We start from the raw sequence: 24,972 nt of genomic DNA, 5'->3' as shown, positions 1-24,972 counted from the left end.
CCAAAGGTTGTTTGAAACTATGTGACTGGTAAGGATTTTTACCTAAACCCGACAAACATGTTTTTATAGTAAAGCTCTTTTTTGAAAACACTTATATCCCTTAATATCAAACAGGAAAAAAAAAAAAAAAAACCCCAAACCACATGCTAGCGCCCGTTTCATTTGTTACGGAAACGGGCCTTTTTTACTAGTTAGTATAGTAAAACACTTTGGCTTTGCAGAGATGAAAATTATAATCCTTTAATTTGATTTTATAGAGCAGATGATAGGAATCTGATCTTGTATTTAGCCAGGTGCGTTCACTTCTACTCAGTTGTTTCTTAAAAAGCCACAGATCCTGGTGGCACCAGGCCTGTCCCTGACAAGATCAAGCAGGATGGACTGAAGTGACTGGGGCCGCTTGGTTGAGAAGAGAAAATAAAACAGAGTGAAAGCACATAAGAGAACATCTGTCCTGTAAACTAGTCATGATTTTTAATCAGATTGTAAGAGATGGCCAGATACCAACCTCCTTTTATGAGCCCACAAGACAAAGACTAGATGTCTTGTGCTAAATTATAGACCAATTCATTACTGAATGCAGATTATAAAATACTAGCAAAAATTCTAACTATGAGAATTGAAAATCATAATACTATTATTCATCCAGTTCAAACAGGCTTCATGAAAGGAAGCCAAGGTTGTAACAATCCAAGGCACATTGTAAAATATATTTTTAAAGCACTTGGCTTAGGACTTTGCCCAACGGGGCTGTCCGTTTCACTCTAATATTGAGCTTCACCAGGGGACTAAGCGCATTTCAACCTTTTGTTGTGCCCAAAGTTTTTCAAAGATGGCGTCCACTGACTCAACAAAATTAATATGGAGGTTTTTGACCAATGATAATATCTGAATCTAAATAAGCTGGCACTTAGAAACTTTGATCTGCTGCCAAGCATAGACTGTTGCGGTCTTTTCCTCCATTAAACATAATATAAGAATTAAATCAAACATTAATAGCTCACGGTGATAAGTTATTATTTGAAATTTCAGCTTGTTAATTAGGTTTAGTAGCTCGCCAGCTTATAGAGTTCCTACAGGCCTTTTCCATCCTTCACAGTACACAATTGGGATTCCAGCCATCCTTCAGCACTGAAGACAGTTCTCACCACCCTTATTTCAAATTTCAGAAAAGAGCTGAGCATGGGCAGAAAAATCATAATATTACAATTTGATATGTCCAGTGCCTTCAACACCGTTGCCCATATATTGTTACACTTAGTTGGTATTAGTGGAGCGTTCTTAAAATGGTTCCATAGTTTCCTAATAGCAAGATCATACCAAGTAAAACAATCAGGTCATATCTCCTCACCCTGGGATTCTATATGTGGGACTCCACAGGGCTCTCTTTTGTCACCCTACTACTCAATATCATGATGGCACCACTGGGCTACTTACTGAAGGCTCACAGATTTAATTCCTTCATCTATGTTGAAGATATCACCATTTATATCCTCTTCAAAAGGGAATTACTAGAAGTTACACAGGAGATTAAAACCAGTTTAGATCTGATGGAATCTTGAGCATCCAGTTTCAAACTCAAAATTAAACTGAGAAAGAGACTAAATTCCTCATACTTACCAACCCCCTATGGGAAAATTAGGTTCTTACCTTGGTAATTTTCTTTCCTTTAGTCATAGCAAATGAAGCCATTACGTATGGGTTATGTCCATCAACCAGCAGGGGAGATAGAGAGCACTCAAACTTTCACAGTGCCCTCTTGGCCAGCTAGCTCCACTGCATCTTCAGTATTTGAAGCTTCCAAAGCAGTATGGCAAACCGCAATGGGAATCACAAGAGTTTTCCTCACAGCGAACGATGGCCCATCACAAGGGCATGAACTCATAAAGGAGGGAATGCACATCCTCCTGGAGGGAATAAACTCATCCTCCTTATTGTATAAGTGGAGGGGAACACACGCGCCTCCTGGAGAGAATCAACACATCCTCCAAAAAAAAAACATGCTGGAGGGAATGAACACATCCTCCTAAATTTAAACTGAACATGAATCCTGAAGATTGTTTTCCAACTTTCTCCCAAGGAAGGAACTTCAGGAAATTAGAACAGAACCTGAAAAACAGATTCACAGCATACAGAAATCATACAGGGAGGGCTCATGGCTTCATCTGCTATGACTAAAGGAAAGAAAATTATCATGGTAAGAACCTAATTTTCCCTTCCTTGTCATCAAGCAGATGAAGCCATTACATATGGGATGTAACAAAGCAATCCCTAGATAGGGTGGGAACAAGCCACACCACGCGCTAGCACTTGTGCACCAAAACGCGCATCCCTCCTGGCAGCCACATCCAGCCTGTAATGTCGGGCAAAGGAGAGCTTAGAAGCCCATGTTGCTGCACTGCATATCTCTTGAAGACAGAGTGCTCCAGTTTCAGCCCAAGAGGAAGAAATCGCTCTAGTAGAATGTGCCTTAAAGGCTACAGGCGGAACCCTGCCGGCCAGCAGATAAGCTGAAAAGATCGTTTCTTTGAGCCAGCGGGCAATAGTGGCTTTAGACGCTGGAGACCCTCTGCGAGAACCGGATAGCAAAACAAACAGATGATCAGAAGTCCTGAAAGAGTTAGTAACTCGCAGATACTGCAGCAGAGTCCTGCGCACATCCAAAAGGTGCAGCTGCCCAAAAGATTCTGGAAACTCTTCCTCTGAAAAAGAGGGCAAGAAAATAGGCTGGTTTAAGTGAAAGGCTGAAACCACCTTAGGCATAAAGGAAGGCACGGTCCGAACCGTGACTCCGGACTCTGAAAATTGCAGAAATGGGTCTCTACAGGACAGCGCCTGGAGCTCTGACACCCGTCTCGCCAAGGTAATGGCCACCAGAAAAACAGCCTTCAGTGTCAAGTCTTTCTCCGATGCTCGCCGAAGCGGCTCAAAAGGAGATGCCTGCAGGGTTTTCAAAACTAGCCCCAGGTTCCAAGCTGGACAGGGTGCTCGCACTGGAGGTCGGAGCCGAAGCACCCCTCTAAGAAACCGTGCCACATCTGGGTGAGCAGCCAAAGACACGCCTTCCACCTTACCACGAAGGGAGGCCAACGCTGCCACCTGCAAGCCTTTTTGTACACCTTCCTGCAAAAAGTCCAGAATCGGCGAGACAGGAGCCCGCATTGGAACAATGGCTCTGGAAGCACACCAAGACTCAAACAGGCACCAAATCCTGGCATAAGCCACGGAAGTGGACCGCTTGCGGGCTTGCAGGAGAGTGGAAATAACTTTATTGGAATAACCTTTATCCCTCAATTGCGCCCTCTCAATAGCCATGCCGTAAGACCAAAGCGGCCGGCGTCCTCCATGGCTACCGGTCCCTGAGTCAACAGGTTCAGTACCAGAGGTAACGGCAGAGGAGCCTCCAGGAGCATCTGTCGGAGGTCTGCATACCAAGGTCTCCTTGGCCAATCCGGGGCGATGAGGACCACTTCTCCTGGGTGCAGCCGAATCCGCAAGAGCAGGCGCCCTATCAAGGGCCATGGGGGAAACACATAAAGTAGACCCGGAGGCCAGGGTTGAGCCAAGGCATCCAACCCCGCCGAGCGAGGATCTCTCCGTCTGCTGAAGAAGCACGGGACTTTGGTACTGGCACTTGTCGCCATTAGATCCATCACGGGCTTGCCCCATTTGGCACAGATCTGCAGGAATACTTCGTCTGCCAGATTCCATTCTGCTGGATCGATCTGATGCCTGCTCAGATAATCGGCCTGCACATTGCTCTGACCTGCAATATGAGCTGCCGACAGACACTGAAGATGCAGCTCGGCCCAGTGGCAAATCAGTTCGGCCTGCGCGGCTAGTGCTCTGCACCTTGTTCCGCCTTGTCAATTTATATAGGTCACCGTTGTCGTGTTGTCCGACATCACTCTGACAGCCAATCCTTCTTCCAGGGTCACTTGAAAGGCCAGAAGCGCCTGAAACACCTCTTTCAACTCTAGGCGGTTGATGGACCACTCTGACTCCTCGGGTGTCCATAGACCCTGGGCATGCTTCCCCTTGCAGTGTGTGCCCCAGCCCTTCAGGCTGGCATCTGTTACCACTAGGCACCAAACGGGGAGCGTCAGCGGCATTCCTCGCCGCAGCATGCTGTCCGAGAGCCACCACTCCATGCTGAGACGGGCCGCAGGGAGCCAAGTAAGTCTGCATTGGTAATCCTGAGAAATAGGAGACCATCTCCGGAGTAGGGAATACTGTAGAGGTCTCAGGTGCGCTCTTGCCCAGGGTACCACTTCCATCGTGGCTGTCATCAATCCCAGCAGCTGGACAATGTCCCAAGCTCGCGGGCGGGGCATCCTCAGGAGCAGACGGACCTGATTCTGAAGCTTGCACTGCCTTAGCTCGGGTAGGAACACATAGCCCGAGACTGTGTCGAACCTGGCCCCCAAAAACTCTAGAGATTGTGAAGGGGACAGGTGACTTTTGGCCATATTGACGACCCAGCCTAGAGATTGCAGTACTGAGACCACTCTGGCTGTAGCTTGTAAGCTCTCTGTTGCAGAGTCTGCTCTGATGAGCCAGTCGTCTAGGTACGGGTGAACCCTGATACCTTCTCGCCTGAGAAAAGCAGCTACTACCACCATTACCTTCGTAAAGGTTCGGGGAGCTGTGGCGAGGCCAAAAGGCAAGGCCCTGAACTGGAAATGTTTTCCCAACACCGCAAACCTCAGAAACGTCTGGTGCGGGGGCCAAATCGGTATGTGCAAGTAAGCTTCTTTCAGGTCTAGAGACGTGAGAAACTCTCCTGGCTGAACCGCCGCAATGACGGAGCGCAGGGATTCCATGTGGAAATGCCGCACTCTCAGGGACTTGTTCACTTCTTTTAAGCCCAGAATAGGGCGAAAGGACCCACCTTTTCGCGGCACCACAAAGCAGATGGAGTATCGGCCGCAGCCTTGCTCAGCGGGAGGCACCGGGGTCACTGCCCCTAACTGAATCAGACCTTGTAAAGTCTCCTCCACCGCCGCCCGTTTGACGGCAGAACCGCATCGGGAATCCACAAACACGTCTCTTACTGGGGCGTTGAATTCTATTCTGTATCCATCTCTGATCAGGTCCAGAACCCACTGATCTGAGGAAATCTTGGCCCACTTCTCGACAAAGAGGGAAAGCCGTCCTCCGATGACAGGCATCGAGGAGAGGGCCGGCGCACCATCATTGAGAGGGTCGCCCCTGAACTCCTGGTCTTGAGCCACCGGCTGCGGAACGCTTGTCCGAGCGAAAGGAGTTCCTCTGCTGACCATGGGCACGTGAAGTGAACCCAGCAGAACGCCCCGGGCGGTACCTTCTAGCTTCACGGAAGCGAGGTCTGTACGAGGAGTGGACCGCCTGGCCCTTAGAGGAAGGCCTCTGCCTATCTTCGGGCAAGCGCTGGGGTTTTGGATCACCCAGGCCTTTCACAATTTTCTCTAACTCCTCACCAAATAGGAGAAGTCCTTGAAAAGGCAACTTCACCAACCTTTGCTTAGAGGCCATGTCCGCTGCCCAGTGTCGTAGCCACAGACGGCGAGCCGCCACTGCTACTGCCATTTGTTTAGCCGAAGCTCTGACAAGGTCATAAAGGGAATCAGCCAGAAAGGACAAGGCCACCTCCATCCGCGGAGCCACATCCAAGAAGGGCTCCGCTCCATCTCCGGGCTGAGCCACTGCCTGTTGCAGCCAAGCTAGGCAGGCTCTCACAGCATAACAGCTGCATGCAGACGCCCGAACAGTGAGACCTGCAATTTCAAAGGACCGTTTCAATGCTGTTTCCAGCCTACGGTCTTGAACATCCTTCAGGGCAACACCTCCTTCAACAGGGAGGGTAGTTCTCTTTGTCACCGCAGTGACTAGGGCATCCACTGTAGGCATTTGAAAACGAGCCATATGTCCCTCACACAGAGGGTATAACTGCCCCATAGCCCTGGAAACTCTCAAAGGTCCCTCGGGGTCAGCCCACTAAGCCGAAACAAGCTTTAGGATGGAGTCATGCAAAGGGAAGGCCCGAGCAGCTTTCTTGGTACTAGCCATCCTGGGATTACCCGAGAAGGCCATGCCACTGTCAGGATCTTCAATCGAGAGGGCCTGCAGGGTATCTGAAATAAGCGCTGGCAGCTCATCATGGTGGAAAATCCTCACCGCGGAGGGATCATCCAGATCCTGTGGTAAATCCGCACCTGACTCTGGTTCCTCAGACCAAGAATGTCTGTAAGAGTTCTCCGAATCCTCACACCCCGACCACGGGGGGGAAAAAGGTGCACCACAATCTGAAGGGGAATTAACCCTTCTGCGCTTATCTTTAGGCCAAGCATCCGGGAAAAAAACCTCACTGGGCAGTCCCAGGCCAGAATCCATCGGGGGGGCAATCAGAGGAGCCTCAGGCGACCCTTGAGGAAGGGCTCTTTTCATCATGTATGCTTTATGCAGCAAAAGCACAAAACCCGGGGAGAAAATCTCACCCTGGGCACCCAAATCCTGTCCGGTGATAGCCACTCCTGAAATAACCATCTCGAGGTGCCCCACCCAGCTCAGGTCTCTCCGTGTCCACGGAGGCCACGCCATGCGGTGTAAGCAAAATGGCGCCCGCTGCCAGCTCAGAGCGGGAAGAAACATCGCTCGCCACGCTTGGGCCGGCTCCTACGCCAGTACAGCACTATTTACAGAGCCCTGCTGCTGATTTGCGCTTGCCACAAGTGGAACAGCGCTTTACATTGTCCGCAGCCATCGCCGAAAAAACGGCGGTAAAATCCAAAATGGCGGTTTCGCGCCAAAATCGCCCCTATCGCGGGCCCACCCCGGAGGAGTTGGAAAACACTCTTACCTCAAAGGATCTAGTGTACAACTACGATCCTGCTGAAAACCAGGTCAAAAACCTCTGTTCCAGCGTCTCTGCGTTTAAAAACGCGACGCAACTTTTTTTTTTTTTTTTTAAAGCTGTGAGGAAAGCAGAGGTATTGAAGACTCCGGAGGCTCAGATGAGTGGGAAAGGCAGGGAAAGGGCGAACCTATATGCCTGCATCCACTGTTGGTGGGTAAGGACAGGGAAAGCAAGGCAATATGTCCACATCCACAGAGGTATGGGTAAGGCAGGGAAAGGGCTAACCTATGTGCCTTTAAAGTGAAGCTGCTATAGCCTCCAACACCCCGGTTAACAACTGGCAAGCCAGGAACCACCTCCCGGCAGATTTTTCTGGAGCTCGAACAAGCTGCAGCCACCCTGCTAAGGGAGATAGAGAATACTGAAGATGCAGTGGAGCTAGCTGGCCAAGAGGGCACTGTGAAAGTTTGAGTGCTCTCTATCTCCCCTGCTGGTTGATGGACATAACCCATACGTAATGGCTTCATCTGCTTGATGACAAGGAACAACCCATTTTATTAAAAAAAAAAACTTCATTATTGACAACACATCATGTGCCTTAGATCAATCAATGAAAATCCTGGGCATCACTATCGACCAGCATTTATCATTCAAAGCTCAGGCCTCAAAGTTGGTCTCAAGCGTCCTCCATACACTATGGAAGTTAAAAGGGTTGTGTCCTTTCTTCACACTTCATACTATCACCCAATCTCTGGTACTATCCAAATTTGATTATTGTAATGCCATATATGCTGTATTAAAATCTCATTCCTTAAAAAAAAAAAAAAATTACAATGCCTTGTATGCGGTGCCTCCTTGCTTTGAGAAGGCTTCCCCTCTCATTAAAACTTCACTGGGATTCCCATAAATGCAAAGATCACCTTTAAAATGTGTGTGACTGTTTACCAAATCATATGATTTATCACCCTTCTACAGTGGTGGAAATAAGTATTTGATCCCTTGCTGATTTTGTAAGTTTGCCCACTGACAAAGACATGAGCAGCCCATAATTGAAGGGTAGGTTATTGGTAACAGTGAGAGATAGCACATCACAAATAAAATCCGGAAAATCACATTGTGGAAAGTATATGAATTTATTTGCATTCTGCAGAGGGAAATAAGTATTTGATCCCCCACCAACCAGTAAGAGATCTGGCCCCTACAGACCAGGTAGATGCTCCAAATCAACTCGTTACCTGCATGACAGACAGCTGTCGGCAATGGTCACCTGTATGAAAGACACCTGTCCACAGACTCAGTGAATCAGTCAGACTCTAACCTCTACAAAATGGCCAAGAGCAAGGAGCTGTCTAAGGATGTCAGGGACAAGATCATACACCTGCACAAGGCTGGAATGGGCTACAAAACCATCAGTAAGACGCTGGGCGAGAAGGAGACAACTGTTGGTGCCATAGTAAGAAAATGGAAGAAGTACAAAATGACTGTCAATCGACAAAGATCTGGGGCTCCACGCAAAATCTCACCTCGTGGGGTATCCTTGATCATGAGGAAGGTTAGAAATCAGCCTACAACTACAAGGGGGGAACTTGTCAATGATCTCAAGGCAGCTGGGACCACTGTCACCACGAAAACCATTGGTAACACATTACGACATAACGGATTGCAATCCTGCAGTGCCCGCAAGGTCCCCCTGCTCCGGAAGGCACATGTGACGGCCCGTCTGAAGTTTGCCAGTGAACACCTGGATGATGCCGAGAGTGATTGGGAGAAGGTGCTGTGGTCAGATGAGACAAAAATTGAGCTCTTTGGCATGAACTCAACTCGCCGTGTTTGGAGGAAGAGAAATGCTGCCTATGACCCAAAGAACACCGTCCCCACTGTCAAGCATGGAGGTGGAAATGTTATGTTTTGGGGGTGTTTCTCTGCTAAGGGCACAGGACTACTTCACCGCATCAATGGGAGAATGGATGGGGCCATGTACCGTACAATTCTGAGTGACAACCTCCTTCCCTCCGCCAGGGCCTTAAAAATGGGTCGTGGCTGGGTCTTCCAGCACGACAATGACCCAAAACATACAGCCAAGGCAACAAAGGAGTGGCTCAGGAAGAAGCACATTAGGGTCATGGAGTGGCCTAGCCAGTCACCAGACCTTAATCCCATTGAAAACTTATGGAGGGAGCTGAAGCTGCGAGTTGCCAAGCGACAGCCCAGAACTCTTAATGATTTAGAGATGATCTGCAAAGAGGAGTGGACCAAAATTCCTCCTGACATGTGTGCAAACCTCATCATCAACTACAGAAGACGTCTGACCGCTGTGCTTGCCAACAAGGGTTTTGCCACCAAGTATTAGGTCTTGTTTGCCAGAGGGATTAAATACTTATTTCCCTCTGCAGAATGCAAATAAATTCATATACTTTCCACAATGTGATTTTCCGGATTTAATTTGTGATGTGCTATCTCTCACTGTTACCAATAACCTACCCTTCAATTATGGGCTGCTCATGTCTTTGTCAGTGGGCAAACTTACAAAATCAGCAAGGGATCAAATACTTATTTCCACCACTGTACATGCAGCAACTGATTTACCTTCACGTAAATACAGTAAAAACATCAAAAGAATACCTCGCGCTCTATTATCCAAACTGCAGGCTTCATAATATCAGGAGTACCAAACTTTGGAATTCTCTACCCAAGCAATTAAAAGGTACTAGATTATCTGAGATTCCATAAACTACTATTAAAAAAAAAAAAAAAGGCTAAACAGATAGGGTGGTGATCTGTTATACAACCAAGGGCCCCCAAGGAACATGCATTTCTCCTGGTCCTCTCCCCTCTTCACTCACTATACTGTCATCTAGGGGAAGTGGATTACCCTTCAAGGATCTGGTATAGAGATCTCTTCAAACAAATATGGGGTGTTCCAACTCTCTTTACTGAAGATATGTGCAAAACAATAACTGCTTTGAATTTGTTTTACGCCTGTATAACATCAGGACAGAAAAAAAAACCTAACACTATAATAATCTACACTTTTATCCTTTCCCAGTTACAAAAAAAGTATTTGTACTTAATATATAAACAGCTTTAATTGAAACCACGGAAAGAAGTTCAAATCCCTTCCTTTCGATGACCTGCCAGATCTCCTGGTGTCTTTTTTCTGCTACTGCTGCATTTTCTGACCGGGAGCAACAGTGAAAAAAAAAAAATAGGAGATAGAGAGAGTGAGAAATGTTGGATGGAGAAAAAGAGAGAAGACTGGATGGGGTGTGAAAAAGGGGGAGGGGAGAGGATGGAGTTGGTGAAAGACTGGAGACGAGAAAAAAAGCATAGGGGAAAATCAAAGTGAGGGAAAGATGAAAAACTGTAGGTAGAAGTAAAAAAAATAAATAAATAAAATAAAAAGGAAAATTAAAGACTGGATAGTAAGGCTGAATTAAATCTAGACAGAGAAGCCGAAAAATAAGTTTAAAAAAAAAAAAAAAAAAAAGAGGACACAGAAAAATGACAAATAGACAAGAAACCCTGGCAAGAGTTAACAGAAGACTAAGGAAAGCAGAAACCAGAGAGACTGGGACCAACAGAATTAGGGGGCAAAAAAGCCGCCCTCAGATAAAGATAGAAAAGTTTTTTTTAGTTTAGGATAAAATTAATGTGGTAGTTGTGTTAAAAAATGTTATAAATTTTAATAAATGAGTGGAGTAGCAGCCTAGTGGTTAGTGCAGCAGACTTTGATCCTGGGGAACTGGGTTCGATTCCCACTGCAGCTCCTTGTGACTGTGGGGCAAGTCACTTAACCCTCCATTGCCCCAGGTACAAAATAAGTACCTGTATATATATAAACCGCAAAATACCACAGAAAGGCAGTTTATCAAGTCCCATTTCCCTTTCCCCTTTATAACTACAAATAAAACACAAAATGGAAAATTAGTTCAATATAAAAGGTAATACATTTTTGGCTAGCTTTCAGAGACCAACTCTTCCTTCCTAAGGTCTGGAAAGGATACCATAACAGCAGTAAACTGTCCTGACCTGAGGCAGCAGGTTTTAGCCTCTGAAAGCTAATCGGAAAATTTATTATGCTAGTCCAATAAAAAGATATCTTTTTTTCCCCCATTTTCAAGTGCCTATACTGAGCATGTGCAGGAGTGCCAGCATCAGTGGCTCAGTCTTATGGCCCTTTTTAAAATAATAAATCAGGCCTTTGGGGGTAAAGGGTTCCCTGTGCACAAGGGCAAACCTACCCCCTTCCAAAAACACAATCTTTTTTGGGGATCTCTTTCCACATGGATTCTTTCCACTAGGATTAATATTGTACATTATCTCATCTAGTAATCCCCCTCCTGAGTGAGGCTTCTCTCCTTGTCTCTTCATAATTACTAATCCACTCCTTAATTAAATAAGAGGCAAAGGGATGGATAAAACCTGTGTCCTTTACGTTCAATTTACAATGGACACAAACTCAAAACCTAAGGGAGAATTCACAATAAACACAAGGCTCAGCCTTTTGGCCTACTTTGTTTAAACACAGAGTGCTTCTCTCAACAAATGCACATTCTCTAGGGCAGGGCTTTCAAATGGGGGTCATACATGCTGTGCTTGGGGATCACGACGCAGCCCGGAAATACATAGGAGTCTCATTTTAAAGTAGCACATATGAGTTTATCTTGTTGGGCAGACTGGATGGACCGTGCAGGTCTTTTTCTGCCATCATCTACTATGTTACTATTTTGATGTACCTCAGTAGGCTTGTTGGCGTTGCTGCGATTGCCACCATGGGGCTGCGGCCCAAAAATGTTTGGTAAGCTCAACTCTAGGTGGTCTCCGACTTATATAAAGGAAGGCAGAACCATTACAGCCATCCCAGAAGGGGGATAATATAACCATATGGTATATTACCTCCTCTCTAATTTGTTATGGTCCTGAAACTAGGAACACACTGGGCTAAGTGAGCAGCCTGAAAGGATCCCTACACAAATAACTGAACTGGTTACATTCTCATCTCCTGATCCTGGTGACAGCACAGGTTTCATTTATTTAAGAGCTATGTTGCTCAAAAGAGCTATGCTGCTCAATCTAACATTCTTGGCAGCTTACATCAAAACAAGCACAATGCAAAAACACAGAAGCAATAAAACCAACACAATACATGGCATCACTGACAGAATAAAAACATGTCAGGACACAATAAACAGGACATATTTAAACATCTTCTTGTCATAACATGGCAGATATTTCTCATCTTAAAAATGTTCTGGACTGCAGAAAAACAAAATTTATGCTTGCACTTGCTGACCAGTTAAGGACCTCACATTCTCCTCACTTACAAAGCCGCGCTGCAAAGCTGACACGGCAGTAGCACAGCTTTGTAAACAGGGGGATGGAGAGGAATTTTTTGGCTGCTTTTTTTTTGGTGGGGGGGGGGGGGGGGCTGCAGAAAACCAGCTTAGCCTGACCTGCAGCATTTCTCCAAGTCACATGTTTGTTGGCATTCTCACTGCACTACTTTAGACTCTGGATATTTTAAATGTAGCCAGTCTCTCATTAGGATAGCTCCAGAAGTCCTACACAAGAATTTATTAGACTATTGCTTTAAATGGGGCATAAAAATAGCAAAAAGAATGCACTAAAATATTGGTCCTTGAGGATAGGGGAAGAGAGCTCAAGGCCTAAAGTGGAGCAAAATCAAAAAAACGACAAAGGGGCAAAATACACACAGTAGTATTCTTAAGTACAAATCCCTTAGTAGGTGATGCCTTCGCCCCAGAAATTAAGTATCTACAACAGTGATTCCCAAACCTGATCCTGTAGGCAACCCAGCCAGCCAGGTTTTCAGGATATCCACAATGAGTATTCATGAGAGAAATTTGCATGCCCTGCCTCCACTACATGCAACGCGCTCAATATTCATTGTGGATATCCTGAAAACCTGACTGGGTGGGGTGCCTCCAAGACCAGGTTTGGGGAGCATTAATCTAGTGTCTTTGTCAAGTAGACAAGTAATGACAAAATGTAGCAAAACAAAAATTGCCAATTCAAGTACTTGGGAGGAACAATGCAAGGAGTGCTTTTAGGCCAATTCTCCTTTTGTTGATCCTTGTATGAGAACTACCCTTCTCCTCTGCAGCTTCTCCGAGGAAAACTGTAGCAGCTCTCAATATAACACCACCACCTTCAGCCTCTCTAATTATACAGAGGTGTGTCTCAGAGATGGAGATACAAAAATAAGGGATAGGCCTGCTCTCCTGGCCAAGAAAGAATAGACAAAAACAGTAAAATTATATTCGTATACTGACAGGTGAGAGATGCATCTAGGAGACAGATACCTTCCTCTCAGCTCTGTGTTCTCTCAGACGTGTGGCTGGGATGCACTTCAGTAACAGACCCGTGCCATAAAGTTAGTTATCCTTTATCTCCAGATACCTCTTAGTACCACTGGATCCTCTGCAGAAGTGTTTTGAACTTCCTACAGACGTCCCTTGTTACTGGGTCTAGCCGCTTCATGGGTGAACTGCAATCTAGTTGGATGTGGCCAAGTAGGTCACATCAGATGTAGTGCACCCTGAGAACTGTGCCGTTATCCATGTATGAGTGACTACAGTGCCACTTGCTTACCATACACCTTGACTGAATGAGTACATAGGTTCTTGTATAAAAATCTTTTCAGGACCATACCAACTTAGTGTAGAATACAGAGGAGGTCTTTATGACTGCTACAGCATGCCCCTGCTGGGTTGGCTGCAATGGTTCTGCCTCTTCTCAGAAAAAACTCTAGGTATGGTGTGAATTGCTATATGGATTTTCTGCAATGAATTTTGGATTTGCTGAGAGAACCATTGCATGCTTAAGGCTTAGCTTTGGGCCTCATTAGTTTATGTCCAGCATTGAGGCCTCCCTTGAGTTTTTAATTTAGTATCTTACATGGGTGTCAGGGGTGTTACCAACATTTTGCCTGGCTGATGAAGCAGGGAGTGAATTCAAGGGCTTGAACCACAAGCTAAAGTGATAAGAGAAAGAGAAGCCCCAACCTACTACTACTATTATTTAGCATTTCCATAGCGCTACAAGGCGTACACAGCGCTGCACAAACATAGAAGACAGTCCCTGCTCAAAGAGCTTGAGCTTAACTACAAGAAATAGATCCCTGAAAAAGGAGACTGACATATGTCCAGAAGGAAAATGTTTACCCAGTAATCCAGAAACCTCCATGGACCAAAAGGAAGAGTATTTTTACAGAAGGGAAAAGGTTTGCCTAGTAATCTGGAAACCCTTTCTTTCAAAAAAAAAAAAATTATTGAAATGGATCACAGGGCAGAGATAAAGGATGTGAGATGTGTGCTTTAAAATGTTTATTCAATACTGCACAATATCAGGACAAAAAAACTACCTCAAAGTAGTATGTTCTTGCACAGTTTTTTCAGTAAAAGTAGTTGAGTACCCAGTGTACCTGAATGTAACTCACTCACCTTGAGCTACTACTGAGGAAGGTGTGAGCAAAATCCAAATAAATAAACTATTTCCAGTTATTTGTGGTGAAGAGGAAATCTATGCCTTGACTCTAAAGAGACCCTCTTCCTTCCTGCAAAGAACCTGGTCCCTTGCAAAAGATAGAGTGCATGTACTGAGTGAAGAGAGGGAGAGGACCGAGATAAAATAAATGTTCTGTGCAGCACCAGAGTATAAAACTGCTTGTGTACTGCACTGAATAAATGGACTTCCCCTCCCCCACTTTCCACATCTACAGTTGAATAAGATATGTGGAGCTGGTCTCAGTTACAAGGTGTTCAGGCAAGCCACATGAGTGGATAGTCCTTTGCCACCACCATTAAAGTCTTAGGAAAAAAGTCTGGTAGTCTTCAGTATCCCCTCTGGATGTTCCAGAAGGGGGGAGGGGCTGCTTGTCATCATGATTTCCTCTGATGAAGGTACAGTTAGAGATGCACCTTGAAAGGACCTTAAAGGTATGTAACTGGCTAACCTTCTTTAGCATGTCCGTCAGCCTTGAAAATCAGACAGCTTTAAATTTGGCCCTGTAAGGTCATGGTAGCCAGTGCACTTCTTTTTAGAACGGGTGCAATGTGTCATGCTGCTTGCAGCAGACTTTGTGGTCTTATCAATGTACAGGGCATTACAGCTGACTAGCCATGTTATCACAACATAGACCAATGTGACCAGACTTACCTTTTCTATATATGGAGAGCATTTCTTAGTTGCTGCTGGTGACAGAAGCAGCCTTTAAAAGGTTGCTGAAATGTACAAGTTAAGTGATGAGCCCAGCAGCTTTTCCAGATTTCTGACCCGAGTTTAAGAGTAGTTCATATTTCCCAAACGTGATTGTCAAGTCCAGTACCTGTACACTTGTGTTGGGAACACACAGCAGCTCCAATTTACTTGTGTGCTGGCAGAGTTTGTTGGGGGGGGGGGGGGGGGGGGGTTTCCCCCAGTCCCAATTTGCTGTTAAGCAGACAGTTTCTCAATGCTTAGTTTCTCAGTACTAAGGTTGTACAGCCTTTTAAAGGCTACAAAGCACACATCTCACTTTCTTTATCAGCATCTGTGATCCCTTGCAATGTATACCAGTCTTTTGGAATGTAGAGGTTTCCTAGTTCCTAGACAAACTATTTCCTTCTACATAAAACTTCAGTTATCTCCTCCTCTTCCATACAGACTCTCTCAAAAAAAAAAAAAAAAAAAAAAAAAAGAATCTTTTCCCCACAATACCTTCTCCTCTAGTTAAGCTCCTGACTGGGGGTTCTCTCTCTGTCTGTGTTCTTTAGCTTATGGTTCAAGTCTTAAGATTCATTCCTTGCTTCATCATCCAGGCAAAGGGTTTATGTTTTTACGGTATTTAATATACCACCTTTCCTGAAAGCATAACAAGGTGGAGTTTTACATGCATTTCATACAATACACAACTTCAAACTCAAGAGAGGCTTCAGACTGTACATAAACTAAACTAAATTAGCCCCAGAAGGTGAACCTTAAGCACACATTGCTCTTTCAGCAAACCAATGAAAAACCAACTGCACACACATTAAAGGTCTCAGGTTCATATAAGGCCAAGCAGAACTATTGCAGCCATCACAGTAGGAACACTGTAGCAGTATGGTATACACCTCCTCTCTAGGCCAAGTCCTGAATCCAGGAGAATACTGGGCTACTGAGGGACCAAAACCCTTACACATTTAAATTTGCCTTCAATCTGGTCACCAACTTCTTTATCCCAATCCTTTTGTCTGTCTATTTAAAATAGAAATCGCATTGTGCCGATCTCGTGAGTATTATTTCTGTTATATCAACACTCTGTCATGCTGCCTATTATAGTGTATCATTTTTTATATTCTAACATTTTATCATATTTGTTATACAAATACTCTTAAGGCATAATATGATAGTGTCAGAAATACAGGCAATGAAGTAAATTTGCAGATCTGCCATTAACACAATAAGTTGTTTATATCAAGTTGTACTTGTGCACCATCCAGGGTGAACCTCTTCATAAAAAAAAGACAGACATAATCCTAATAAGTATGCTGTTAAGAAATTAGCAACCCAACAAAGAATCTCAAAACATTTAAACAACTCAGAAACTATATCCCATTACTGGCCAAATTGATTAAAAGTACAAATACTCCTAAGATGCAACATCATGCAGTTAGCACAGATGACAAACCAACCAACCAATTGCCAGGGCCCCCATGTGACAGGGGCTCCCCCAAACAGGGCAAAAGTAAACGAAAGTTCAGCCTGCCAGCTGGTTTTGCCCCCGCCCCCCCCCCCCAAAAAAAAAAAAATTGTAACCAGGGCCCCAGAAAAGTGGCAACAAAAAGATGTACCTTTCTTTGGAGGTAGTGTCTTCTTTAAGCCCTCGGTTTTGGCAAGCATAGCCTCCCGTTCATGCCATCTCCGGATCTGTTCCTCCCGCATCTTAAAGAAAAGGATCTGTTTCTGCTCTTCATTGAGCTCTGCCAAGAGCTCAGGGTCAATGTACATATCAGTCAATATCTGTTTCAGCATGGTTGCAGCTTGCAGATCAGCCCTTGTTGGTTAAATGTCTCCAAAAAGCAGCCCCCACTAAAGAGCACTCAAACATATAGAGGACAACCTGGGCTCATGATGTCACAACTATGTGTTTTGTAGGACTGCAGTTAAAGTCAAAGACATCCTATTTCAGCACGAACTTCCTGCAAAAGAAGTAAATGAGGAAAAACATGTCATTAAGAAGCACTTCATTTTAACAAAAGGCTTTTTATACAGTTTTTAAAATGAAGGAGAGCTCTGTCCTATTCCGCATAAAGCCAAAAAGCAAAAATAACTTTTCCATGAAGTCATGGTCATTCCAAAGCTCAGTGAAGCATTTCTTATGCTGGTCCAGTTTTCACAACAACAGTGTTGAGCTGTAGACATACAAGAGATCTAATCTATAAGGACTAAATTTCCTATTTACCAACAAGGTTCAGTGTTGACTACATTAAAAACTGAAATAATGAAAATACAATTATAACACAACATCAACAAAACAGTATTGTTAAACCATTAACATCCAAAAGATAAGTCTTCGGGAAAACAAAATTGCGTATAATCATGCTGATTATGTAAGATGAACAGAATCTTATTCCAAATAAATTGCAGTCTGGTAGGCAAAAATTAAGTGTCAACATTCAATTTAACACCTCTAGCATAAGGGAAACAAATCTAAGTGATTACTGGATCACAAAAGCTTTAGTACAAGAGGATAAAGTGAACATAGAGGACCAAGACCATGTAGAACTTACAATACAACTCATCTTAAAGCAATTTGGGTATCTATTGTGAGCCAGTGCAGATCTTGCAGAACTAGTGCCATTCTATCAAACTTGCCTGCCTTACATAATCATTTCCTGCAATGGAGGCCAGCAAGGACCATGGATACTGCAAAGGAAAGAGCACACAGCTTTGGAGGATGTAGAATGATCATAGTATTAAACAGAGTCCCCACCATTGCACCTAGTGGTGGAATTCAGTGTGCATGTGCATTCTGTGGGCACAGCACTCGGGTTCTGTATATTCATGTTCCTGTAGCATTTGAGTACCTTGTTGTCCCAGGTAGCTTGTAATCTATAACCTTTCATGTGGTTGACTTCTCCTGTACTTGGGCATCTTGCATCCACTTCCTGACTCACAATATAATTTTTCCTAGCTGGTCATCCTGGAATCAGGACATGCTGAAGAAGCTGTTTCACGCTACATTTCAGACAAGCTTTCAGAGAAAAGTATCATTACAATTGTATTAACTCAAGCTCCCCTATAGCTACTCTTAATCCCTGCTCATCTTACACCAAGTTCATGTCTGTTCAGTAGCTTATTAATAAAGATTTTGGCAGTTAAGAATCAAAAAACTGGACTTTTTAAAAAACTGGAACTCTAGTTTTCTGATCAACGTATTCAGGATAACAAAATGTGCCTACTAATTTCAAAAAGGACCCATGGTCTGTCTCACTTTATTAAGGACTGTCAATGCAACATGCAATTTATAATAGATATGAGGAGAAATAAATCCCAGGATGAAGATGCCATTTCATGCAATTTATAATAAATATGAGGAGAAAAAAATCCCAGGATGAAGATGCCATTTCAATACAAATAGAAATCGAGAAATGAGCTACCTGAAATACACCCCCCTCCCACACACACACCAGAATTTTTTTTTTAACTTCACATTTTGTTAAAACAAAAAAATGGGGGGGGGGGGGGCACCACACACACACACATCATTCCTTCTAAATAGTCTGTTAAAAGCCCATCCAGCTAGGCCCAGTTTAATAGTGGATGTCATCTATTAACATAGGAGATAAGACTGAAGCCTACATTACTATTGTGTATACCTAGTTAAATTATTTGAGATAAAGCCATTTCTTTACAACAGAAATGGTAGGACGAAAACAGACTTTATATCCCGGTTGCTTGAAAAACTCCACCTACTTAGCTAGATCGCCACCATCCTAAATCCCTGAACAAAAAATAAAATAAATTCAGGGTGTTGCTCTGCAGACCCACCTGAAAGTCGTTACAGGCATCACAAATGGTGCCAGGCAACAAGAATGCAACATGTCATATTTAAACTGAATAGAAAGGGGGATTTCAAGGCAAAGCATATGAAAAGAGAGAGCAAAGCTGAGTTTTCATTTTGTCTCAAACTTCTCGCTCTTAAAACAATTGTGGAAAATAAATCTCAAGCCTTTATTACTGGGCTTTTTCTTGGAGCAGATCAAACTTTGTTGCCCAGCAAAGCACAGCTAACAAGAAAAATATTTAGAATATTTTGTAATATTTAGAAGCAACATTAAAAGATATACAATAATGCATCAAGTTTCCAAGAAGGCTGGGATAGCCCTCAGGCAAATCATGGTTTTAACCCTAAAAGCAACAAGCACAGGGTGGCTGGATTGTTACAGTTTCAGTAACTGCCTGGTTTACAAATCCTGATGGCAAAAACGTGGTTTTGGGGGGGGGGGGGGGGGGGAACGGCATGAAATTATTGCAGGTACAAGAACAAAATTAGGAAGGCAGTGCTTGAATAATACAGAGAATCACTACGTTCCATTCATGATGGCCTTTACATACTTGGATCTATTAAAGAATGTAGTGATAGAACAGAAATGTGAAGCTGGGTACAAAGCAAGCCATGAGATAGAAGATACAAAACAAGCCATAAGGTAGAAGATCTGGTGTTGGTTTAAATATGACGCTTGTCTACCTAAAATGAAAGAAAACCAGAAGAGACCGTATGGGCCAATTGGCTTTCATTTGCCATTATCTGCTGCGTTATGCTAACCTTACAGCATTTAAAATGGAATCACAGTAATTTTAGAGATCGTTGTCAGAAGACCACCCCTCCTCCACCACCACCACCACACACAATGGCTCCCTCTGCACTGGAGGACATATGCACTCAGAGGCTGATACACTGCACAATGGCTGGCTGGGATCCTTATGCTGCAAAGCTGTGTATCTTTGGCCACCTGCAGCAGCAGAAGCCTCCATCTGAATCTACCAGATGACCATGATGAACACACCGATATTGCTGATGGAAAGTGATAAGTATTGGCATTGATAATTTTACTGGCTTTCAAAAAAAGAGTTGGTATTTTCAACAGAATCTAGCTAGTGGTACAAAAGGAAAAGATCACAATTTAGTTTTAAAATTTATAACCAGCTCTATATAAAAATAATAAAATAAAATTTTAGGCAACATGCACAACATAAATAAGCAATTAAAAACAAAACTAGACAATAACACAGATACACACACAGACAGACCCCCCCCCCTCACACACACACACTTCAATTAAACTTCCAATTATTATCACTGTCTTCAATCTGAGTAGTAGTATCACACACCAAAGCTTGCTAACATAGAAACATTTCAAGAATTTTCCTGAAAGCATGTAGGTTTTCATTGACCTTGTGTGGCAGGTAAAAATGGTTCCATAGTTTTGGGCCCATAATATACAAAATAGAATTAAGATAGTCATCAAGCTTAACCAAGTGAAAAGAAGGAACACTTAATCCTGCATGGCTGAAAGGTGCCTAGTATGCTGGTATGAGTGTCGACTGTGCTAGCAATAGGAGCATTATTGTTAAATTTTTAAAATAAATTTTTAAGAATCGTAATAACTCTGGCCCATTTCCTTTAAGGCCCTTGAAGATCAGTTTTACATATATCCCTGTATGATGCTGCATAGTAATCAGTGGAGTTTTTGCAGAAATGGTGTGATATGATCATGTTGTATACTATACAACCTTTTTTGTGTCCAACTCATTTATTTATTAACTGATTCCAACAACAAATAACATATAGTAAACAGGCAAAAGGTAGTGCAATGCCCAGTGCTTACACAGCTAGTCCCTCATCTTGCAAAAGGATTGCTACCAGTGGATCTTCTCAGCAGCAGCTGCTTCATATGTTCCCACATGTGTTATAATCTATGTGCTCTCCTTCAAAAGACCTTAACAATACTGCTAAGTGCTTTCTGATTTTCTTAATATTTCAACTGTATGGCTATAGGTTTAAATAACTATCTATTCTCTGGACTTAATTGCCGAGTTAAATTGTGCTATCTATATTGTGGTGTACTTCTGTCAACTAACCTAGACTAAAAAACAAAAAATAAACACCCACCCACCTTTCGCGCCCCTCTCTGGCCTTTCACATTACTAACTCTTGGCTACTGAACTGTAGACAAACTCTGCAAGGTTTATTTTCCATTGCCAATCCTAGGTAACAGTAGCTATAATCTTGCATCTGATTAAATTTGCAACTAGAGATATTAAAGAAACTGAAATATTTACTGGGAATATTTGTTTTTAAAGGGAAAAAAATAAATCTAGCTTCTAGAGAGGAAGTCACATCACCTGGCTTGATGGCAGCCTAATTCTTTTCCTCCTGCCTGCTCTTGAGCTAATCCCTTCTTATTAGCGGGTGTCACAGATATCGGGGTGTGAACATTATAGCTATGAGTAAGTTTCAGCATTGCTCCGGTAAGCCGGTGGAGAAATCCACTAAAAAGACACCCGCTAAATCGGCAGGCCACCAGGCTGTCTCAACCCAGTTGTCTTGAGTCGGACTCAGATTCTGCACTTTCAGTGACTGATTCGCTGCAGGGTGGAGGATTTTACTGCGTGTCCTCGGAAACTGACGAATTATCTTGCTGAAATAAAAGGATGAGATTAAAGCCTCTGGAGTAGATATTGTGGATCGCATTGATCATTTATGTGCTGATCTGAGTGAGTTAGGAGGATATATGACAGAGCTGGAATCTAAAGTGGAGGAGGCATGCGGATTTCCTTACTACGTTGTAGACACGAGTTGCACAGTTGTTTATCATGAAGAAACAATGTATAAACCGGACGATTTGGAAAATAGAGGATGCCGAAAAAAATTTACGGTTGGGGGGGGGGTCCCCTAAAGGGGCAACACAGAAAACATCCTGGTCATAGTCAAATTATGCACGCAGCTTCTGAACTCTGATGGCGCTGGGGAGTCACTTCACTTTGAGAGAGTGCACAGGGCACTGGACAGACCAAGGGGACTCAGCTCCACAAGATATTGTGGCATGTTTTTTACGCTACACTGATAAAGAACTGATTGTGGCAAAAGCCCGACAGACTACCCAGCTGATGTATAATGAATTGAAAGTCTCTGTGTACCAGGATCTTTCCTCTTACACCTTGTAACAGCAGAAAGTGACAAGACCTGTCTTGGACCTTCTGTCTTCTCCCAAATTGCCTACCAGTGGGCATTTCCCTTTGATTTGACTTTTACTGCGACAGGTAAGTTGCACCAAGTGAAGCGGGTTTGGCTCCTACAGAACATCCTCCAAGTGTCGTGGCCCCTGCGACATGGGAGAAACTGCAGCGCTGGAAGCGTGTGGAGCATAATCTGAAGGAGCAGCCTCATTTGAGCTCTACAGTGAATCCTCCTTGAAGACTGGGACTTGCTTCTTCTGGGTTTTTAAGGGCAATGGGGGAGGAGAGGTTTTGAGAGACTATTTTATCATTTTTGATATGCCACTGCTTCAGTATTAGACTTGCCTGTATTGCTTAGTGCTGAAGGGACTTTTGATATGTATGTTTAGGGTTTGTATGTGTGGGGAGTGGATGTGAAGAGGGTCTGGTTGAGTCGAGTCTGGAGATTCATGCCCTCCATTGCCCATCTCGGATGTCTCTGGCTTGTTTTAAGATCGTGAAGATGGTGGGGGATGTGTGACTAAGAAAGGGGGTTGGGTTGGATGGGTTTGGGGAGGGAGGCGTTGTTTGTTTGAATGTTTCTCCCTTATTTCCCTCTGCGCTTTTGTCTCTTAATACTTTGGAGCTATGATGTCTGACTTAAACCTCTTTACTTATAATGTTAAGGGTTTAAATTCTCCCTATAAATGACATTTATTTCGAGAGTTGCACCTAGTGCAGACCCATGTGGTGTTTTTGCAGGAAGGTAAAATTATGTCTTACCTGATCATTTTCTTTCCTTTAACGCAGCAGATGAATCCAGGAACTAGTGGGTTAAGTCTGCCTACCAGCAGGTGGAGATAGAGATAAACAAACTAAAGGCAGTGATGCCAGACGGCCAGCTCCTTCCTCAGTTAGTATGTTATTCGTAAGCATTTTTACATGGCCAAAAATATGAAACCAACAACAACCAGAAACCATCCTCACTATGAAAAACAGAGAACCAATTAAGAACTTCAAAATAACTGCAACTTGATCCAGAAATCGGAATCCTTTCCGTGTTCCCACATCTGTCTGAACTCTGCAAAAGACAACCCAGAAGGAAAAATATAGCCACACTGTGCGGAAAATGAAAAAAACCGTCGGCTGAACCAGGGAGGGATCCTGGATTCATCTGCTGCGTTAAAGGAAAGAAAGTAATCAGGTAAGACATAATTTTACCTTCCTTGTCACTTTGCAGCAAATGAATCCAGGTACTAGTGGGATGTACCAAAGCATTCCTTAAGTAGGGTGGGAAGCCGATGCTCCCCGCGCCAACACTCCCGTCCCAAAACTCGCATCCTCCCGAGCAGACACGTCTAGCCTTTAACGCTTCGCAAAAGTATGACGGGATGCCCAAGTAGCCGCCTGACACCTGTGCCCGAGTAGAATGCACCTTCAGGGCCACTGGAGACTCCCGCCCTTGTAGCAGATATGCCGCTCCAATGGCTTCCCTAATCCAGCGAGCAATGGAAGCCGCCTCACCTCTTTTCGATCCCAACAAGAGCACAAAGAGATGATCCGAGCGTCAAAACTCATTAGAGATTTGCAAGTACCGAAACAAGGCTCTCCGCACGTCCAGGAAACGTAGCGAGGCAAACTCTCCTGGATAATCCTCTCTTCAAAAAGACAGAAGATAAACCGCCTAATTGACATGGAAAGCCGAAACCACTTTAGGTAGAAACAACGGCACCGTCCGGATCGACACCCCTGCTTCCGAAAACTGCAAAAAAGGATCTCTGCAAGACAAAGCCTGAATTTCAGAAATCCTCCTAATCGAAGCAATGGCCACCAAAAACACTGTCGCAAGTGTTAGATCCTTCTCAGAAACCTTATTCAACAGCTCAAACGGTGGGGCCTGGAGGGCTCGCAGTACCATATTCAAATGCCACACCGGGCACGGCTGCCACAGAGGAGGCCAAAGCCGAAGAGCCCCGCGTAGGAAACGGACCACATCAGAGTGAGCTGCTAAAGAGGAACCATGCAGTTTGCCCCTAAAACAAGCTAGAGCGGCCACCTGCACTCGAAGGGAATTAGATGCCAATCCCTCTTGAAGCATCTAATTCAGGGGACCTATTTTAACTAGTGTGGAGATTATTCATATACTGTATTTTAATCTTCTCTCAAACACTCTTTCTTATTATATTCACAGATAGTCAATGCTATTTATTTATTGCATTTGTATCCCACATTTTCCCACCTTTTTGCGGGCTCAGTGTGGCTTACAATACATTATGAATCATGGAAATACAATTTGTTACAATTCGGTTATGGATTACATTGTGATGAGTTATGCGAGACAAAGTCAAAGTATCGTTAATGAATATAATGGAAGAGAGCACTGAAACATTGGAAGGAAATAACGGAAACAAAAAGGGGCAATATATAATAACAGGAAAACATTTGGTATACATTTTCTGTGAGTAAAGGTATGAGTGTGGTGAGATTACGGGGGATGAGAATTCAGAAGTGGCTGTATTGATGCATTACTGAACAGTGAGTGTGGGCTTTATGTGTTTTGGTTCTTTCCGTAAATTTTCTCAAAGATATGGGTCTTCAATAGTTTGCGGAAGTTGGCTTGCTCGTAGATCGTTTTCAGGTTGCGCGGCAGTGTATTCCAGAACTGCGTGCTCATGTAAGAAAAGGTTGACGCGTGCAGCGCCTTGTATTTCAAGCCCTTGCAATTAGGGAAGTGGAGGTTGAGGAAAGTTCGGGATGATCTTTTAGCGTTTCTGGGTGGTAAGTCTATTAGATCAGACATGTAAGGCTGGGGCTTCACCGTGAATGATTTTGTGGACTAATGTGCATACTTTAAAAGTAATGCGTTCCTTGAGTGGGAGCCAGTGTAGCTTCTCTCGTAAGGGTTTTGCACTTTCATATTTTGGTTTTCTGAA

General features: G+C 43.8%; 1 protein-coding gene across 2 annotated transcripts in view; it reads right to left on the bottom strand.

Annotated features, from left to right (window-relative positions):
• Positions 1-24,972, bottom strand: part of SH2D4A (SH2 domain containing 4A) — a 186,652-nt gene that overhangs the window by 146,259 nt on the left and 15,421 nt on the right. The window contains exons 1-2 of one of the 2 annotated variants that reach the window (XM_030194503.1): positions 24,102-24,113; positions 16,669-17,016 (exon numbers count right to left, since the gene is read on the bottom strand). In XM_030194503.1, the coding sequence (XP_030050363.1) occupies positions 16,669-16,849 (181 nt within the window). In that variant the 5' untranslated portion in view covers positions 16,850-17,016; positions 24,102-24,113. Of the gene's footprint in view, positions 1-16,668; positions 17,017-24,101; positions 24,114-24,972 lie in introns of those variants that run through there. The other variant, XM_030194502.1, reaches the window with a different exon arrangement.

The sequence above is a fragment of the Microcaecilia unicolor genome, chromosome 2, assembly GCF_901765095.1.
Source record: "Microcaecilia unicolor chromosome 2, aMicUni1.1, whole genome shotgun sequence".
Lineage (NCBI taxonomy): Eukaryota > Metazoa > Chordata > Amphibia > Gymnophiona > Siphonopidae > Microcaecilia > Microcaecilia unicolor.
Note: the sequence above shows the minus strand (reverse complement) of the source record. Positions and strands in the feature narration are given on the sequence as shown.